The following is a 6,154-nucleotide window of genomic DNA, read 5'->3' on the forward strand; positions in this document are numbered from 1 at the left end:
GTTAAACTGTAAAGCGCTGCGGAATATGTTGGCGCTATATAAATAAAGATTATTATTATTATTACCCGATTATCATCAAATATTATGGTTTCCTCCAACCAGACAAAGAGCAAGTAGGCATATGTGGGGCACAAGGACTCCCCGCAGGAGTGACCTGGAGCTGGTGGTGTCTGGGAAATATTTCTGTGGTTTGAAAATTGCCTGGATTTACTTTTTCCTCAATCTTGTTGCTCAGTTATCAATTGCAAAGGGAGCTGCCAGCCGCAGATCTTGAAGATTTTCTTGTCAAAGTGTATTCAGTGCTGCGGTACATTCCTAAGATGACCATTAATAACCTCATTAATACCAATGAAAGCGAGCAAGTGTATTTTTGCATAAGGCGTTCATACTCCTTTCTGAAAAAATTGAGATGTATTGAAATTTTTTTTTTCCATTTTACTTACATATTACTAACAAGTTTTTAAATCCTGTAATTTCCATAATTCCAGAACTTTTTCTTCTAGGTTTTGGAATTTCAATATTGACGAGTGTTGCTAGTCTTGACATATTGTGAAAAGTCTCTGCCGCTGCTCCTGAAGTCTAGCATTGCCTGCCATCATTTCAGCAGCACAGCAACCAATCAGTGAGCTGACAAATTGGCTGCCGTGCTGTCAATGAGGCATGTCAATGCTAGACATCGGGAGTAGTGGCAGAGACTTGCTGGTGAACCCCAGGAAGGAGTGTCCGTCACAGTTAGTTTCTATAGCAAAATGCAGTAATGGACATATTTAAAAGGCAACAACCCCTTAAATTGAATTTGTCAGTTCTTCTGCTATGATTATGCTTACCAGCAAGGTGGTGCAAACTGTGGATAGCCTAATGCTTGCCGAAACAGACAGTGGGTGAAGGAATTCTTGAATGTCACCCTTTAACGATGATTTGGACTTCACTGTAGGGATTACCTGGGACACAGGAGTTAGTCGCGGACTGGCATTTTTAACATTATCGAGTCAAAAATATCCAGGTCCTGCAAAGAAGTCAGACAGGAAGCAGTTCAGGAGCGAGCCAACATCAATTTCTATTAATGATTTAATGTCTATTGAAAAAAAATATTTACATTTCATTTTTTTGTTGCAGATAACTGGACCATGATCTTAGAGAAACATTTAATATTTTCAGATGCAAATGATCATGGTATCACATATGATGAGGAGCATCCCATTATACCTGTCATACCTCCAGTCCTTCTTAAGCAAGACAAATGTAGCAAAAGGGATGGTGAACCTCAAAGAGCACACAGAAGAAAGAAGCCATTTTCATGTTCAGAATGTGAAAAATGTTTTAATCGGAAAACAACTCTTGCTACACATCTGAAAATTCACACCGGGGAGAAGCCATTTTCATGTTCAGAATGTCAGAAATGTTTTACAGAGAAATCAGATCTTGTTAGACATCAGAGAATTCACACAGGGGAGAAGCCATTTTCATGTTTAGAATGTGGGAAATGCTTTGCTGTAAAATCTGATCTTACTACGCATCAGACAACTCACACAGGGAAGAAGCCATTTTCATGTTCAGTATGTGAAAAATGTTTTAATCGGAAAACAACTCTTTCTAGACATCTGAAAATTCACACAGGGGAGAAGCCATTTTCATGTTTAGAATGTGGGAAATGCTTTGCTTCAAAATCTGATCTTGCTCAGCATCAGACAATTCACACAGGGGAGAAGCCATTTTCATGTTCAGTATGTGAAAAATGCTTTAATCGGAAATCAACTCTTGCTACACATTTGAAAATTCACACAGGGGAGAAGCCATTTTCATGTTCAGAATGTGGGAAATGTTTTACAGAGAAATCAGATCTTGTTAGACATCAGAGAATTCACACAGGGGAGAAGCCATTTTCATGTTTAGAATGTGGGAAATGCTTTGCTGCAAATTTTGATCTTGCTACACATCAGACAATTCACACAGGGGAGAAGCTGTTTTCATGTTCAGTATGTGGAAAATGTTTTTATCGAAAAGCAACTCTTACTAGACATCAGACAATTCACACAGGGGAGAAGCCATTTTCATGTTCAAAATGTGAAAAATGTTTTAATCGGAAAACAACTCTTGCTACACATCTGAAAATTCACACAGGGGAGAAGCCATTTTCATGTTCACTATGTGAAAAATGTTTTAATCGGAAAACAACACTTGCTACACATCTGAAAATTCACACAGGGGAGAAGTTATTTTTCTGATCAGAATGTGGGAAATGTTTTACTAACAGATCAAATCTAGTTACACATCAGAGATCTCACGCAGGGGAGAAGTAATTTCAATTTTTAAAGTGTGGGGAAAATGTTCTTGCATATTTCATTTTTTACTAAGAGAAATCACACAAGTAGATAGCCACTTTCTTTTAAATCGTTTACTTGGCAAATTAAAGTCAATGTAAATTCACATGTCGTCATACAAGACAAATGGAAAACTGTTTAAAGCACTAAATGATGACTAATAAATGTATGCAATTACCGATAACATCTGTTATAAAAAATCAAACAATATAAATAAAGCATCTATAAACTGATTGTGCACTTTATTAGAGACACCCTTCTATTAGTATGTTGGACCTCCTATGACCTATGTAAGTGCAACAATTTGGTGTCACAAAAAAATTGAAATGCAGGAATAATGGCCCATGCAGGCTTGATATCTTTTAATATATATGGCAAGAAATTGAATCTGTTTACTTCTTTCTTTTCTTATTCCGACATGAGTTTTCTTATGTGCAAAAATGGTCCAAGTTTCATCAGTGCTCCATAGACTTGCATTGGTGAGTTTGATCCAAAATTATGATCCTTGTCAGACAAGTTTCTGTGCTTTTTTTGTGGACCATTCAGTCGTAGGGAAAAAAAGGAGCATGTGAACTACCCCACAAACTATAATAGATATGAGTGTTACTCATGAGTATCACGGATATCACTCATGCAGGAAAAACTGAATGAACCTTTCGACTCCAATGGCTTTGGAACTGGTCATTTACTATTATAGCCTACTTGTACCAACGAACAATGGATTGTGTGTTTGGACACATTAGTTGGGAGTATGAGTGGCCTTGCTTGTGCCTACAATGTGCACTGCCTGCTTTATTATGGTGATTCTTCACATTCTCCTTTCACCCATTTTGTTGTTAGGTTGTTAACATCCACTGGATCCTCTTTCATTTGATATTTTTACTCTGTCACACAATTTTCGGAATACGCTCAACTTTGTTGCTTGAGAAAGCAATAAAAGGTTGACCGTTAGGGTACCAGTCCAGATCCTCCCAGATTTCTTCTATTTATTCTCTTCTCTTCTTATTTAAGCCACTTTTGGGCTATACTGAGTTTGTCTTTTGGCCTCATCTTAAACAGACCATTGCATTGTCTGTTAACAACACAAAACTGAATGAAGTTTACATGCCAGTGAAAGTGACTGAAAAATAATGATGAATAAAGTAATAGAAATAAAAATAATTTTTTATTGAATAACAATGGTAAAACCTAGAACATAGAATTTAGAATTTAAAAAGACAGGGGATGAAAGAGACCTCCAAAGAAATTTCAGGAACAGGGGCACGACAGACCACCATATAGATGAAAAGATTTTAAAACACCACCCGCTAAAAACCAAATTGAGTCACTATAGCCTGCTAATAACAAATTGGATTTCTGAACCAACAAAAAAGATATGTGATTTAGTAACACCCAATTGGGGGAAACCCAAAAAGTACAGGTGGTCAGATACAATTCAGTAAGGGCAATGCACACAACAGTAAAGAGAAAACCGGCAAGGAATATATAAATTTTACCTGGAACCAATGTGTTGGTAAAGTGCTGCGGTGTGGTGCAGGGAAAAGGGGGTGCCTGTGCCGCTTCCTACACCCGACGAGTGCCGTTTCGCTGATGCTTCTTAATGGGCCCCCAAGTATCGTCCGATACTGATATTTGCAGTATCGGAATGCTCAACACTACTTATCTCCTGAATCCACCCTCAGTCTATTCCTTTCCCCCACCCAGGGAAGAGGGGAGTAGTAGGGTACTGTAATAGACCAACCAGACTAACAAGGTAATATGAACAAGGATAAAGGAAAATACCAATCATACAAATATACACATAAAAAACAAAGGTAAATACTGGGGAATGGAAGATGGGGTTAAGCCAAAGTAGGAGAAGAAAGGGCTTTGTTACACACTCAAAACCAAGCAACAGTCACATTAATCCACCAAACTCCAATAATAGCCACTAACAACCTCCAGCCATGCAGCATAAGCCATCTCTGACAATGAGTGCTAGCCAGGACCCAGATTTTATATGAGATTGGAGTAGCTAACAGTGCACAGCTGAGAGCCTTAACTCAGGAAAGCTTCCAGGAGCTCTCAGCTGAGCAGATTAACCCCTGCACTGCTAAAATAAATTTACACCGTTTAATATGAAGATGACATGCTAAGTGAGATTATGTTAATGGAGGAGCTCACCTCCAAGATCAATAACTCCCATAATAAATTTTATAAAAGATAGTTCAACTGGCTGGTAGTGATGAGCGAGTATACTCGCTCGGGTTTTCCCGAGCACGCTCGGATGGTCTCCGAGTATTTGTGACTGCTCGGAGATTTCGTTTTTGTTGACTCAGCTGCATGATTTACATCTGCTAGCCAGCCCAAGTACATGTTGGGGTTGCTTGGTTGCTAGGGAATCCCCACATGTACTCAGGCTGGCTAACAGTCGTAAATCATGCTGCTGCGGCGATGAAAACTAAATCTCCGAGCAGTTATAAATACTCGGAGACCACCCGAGCAACGAGTATACTCACTCATCACTACTGGCTGGAGTTTAAATCTTCTGCCGATTGTCTTGACCTTATAGAGGAGAGCTAAGGTTATGCTTCAGGAGCCTTTCTGACGTTACCCTTATCCTCTTACCCATACATTCCTTCCCCCACTTCCTTTTATCTTTGTGTGTATTTGTTTTTTGGTTTTAACTTCTCGTTTTTTCTTTTATTACCCTTCTTTGTTAATTCACATGAAAATGTAATGACTTAATGTTTAAGTCTTGAGTCACCACGCCGGCATATCCTAAATTACCGTGAGCCAATGTACTACCAGTGACTCTACCTTGGATTGCCTTTTCATTTTAAAATGTTTTGGAAATACTGTTTGTTATGGTTATGTGGTCATGTTTGACCTACTACTTCTGGCATAACTAGTACCCAGTGTTTGCATTTGTATTCCCTTTTCAAAACTTAATAAAGATACATTTATAACAAAAAAATATGAAGGTGAAGTGCCTCTAATCAGTGCAGGAGTATGCAAAATTAAGACGCCGCGGTCTTCTGGCTCCTCTGTGGTCTTATCAAGAGAGGAAAAAGACCAAGCAGTATAATTCGCACACCTGGAGTATATAATATGCAAAATATAATCAACTTTATTACACCAAAACACATACAATTAAAACCACGTACAAAATATTACAAAGGAGAGTGATATACATATATTCCACTAGTACCAATACAGTGAATGTGCAACACTAACAAGTGGCTAGCTGCGAGAGATCACAAGAGCTTTTAGTATGTGCAAGTATAGATGGTAATGAACATGTGAATAAACATAAATAAACGTCAATAAAATATATGTAAACACACAAGTAATACAGTAGTGTGCGTCCCCACATCAAGAACAAAGCAGCACCACTATGGCGTGGGGCTAGAGTATGACCCAGTAACCACAAGATAAGCTGTATGTGAGCAAGACACAGAAAAAATATCAAAAAAGCTATGATAGCAGGTAAGAAAGACCATGGTCTCCAAAGATTATATATAGATAACAGCTTGTGTGTCCTTTAAGGGTATGTTCCCATGGTCAGTAAACGCTGTGGGTTGGACGCTGTGTACGTCCGCAGCATCAAACCTGCAGCGGTCAGATGTTACAGCATAGTGGATGGGATTTCAAGAAATACCATCTCCACTATGGGTGCACGGACGCCTTCGGCTTCCTTCCGGAGACGCACATGCCGTGCGTCTTTCCAGACTGCAGCATGTCTATTTACGATGCAGAGGTGCTCAGTCTTCGCAGCGTAAATTTCCCATTCACTATCATTAGATACTGTAAAACCACATTCTCTTCTTAGTCACGTGTATTAACTGCGGGAA

General features: G+C 38.9%; 1 protein-coding gene across 1 annotated transcript in view; it reads left to right on the forward strand.

The window, feature by feature from the left end:
* LOC138666602 (zinc finger protein 250-like) overlaps positions 1-2,748 on the forward strand; it is a 29,139-nt gene extending 26,391 nt beyond the window's left edge. Inside the window, exon 7 of the mRNA XM_069754798.1 lies at positions 1,117-2,748. Within this exon, the coding sequence (XP_069610899.1) occupies positions 1,117-2,225 (1,109 nt within the window). The 3' untranslated portion in view covers positions 2,226-2,748. The remainder of the gene's footprint in view (positions 1-1,116) is intronic.
* Positions 2,749-6,154: the final 3,406 nt, after the last annotated feature.

This window comes from Ranitomeya imitator, chromosome 2 (genome assembly GCF_032444005.1).
Source record: "Ranitomeya imitator isolate aRanImi1 chromosome 2, aRanImi1.pri, whole genome shotgun sequence".
NCBI lineage: Eukaryota > Metazoa > Chordata > Amphibia > Anura > Dendrobatidae > Ranitomeya > Ranitomeya imitator.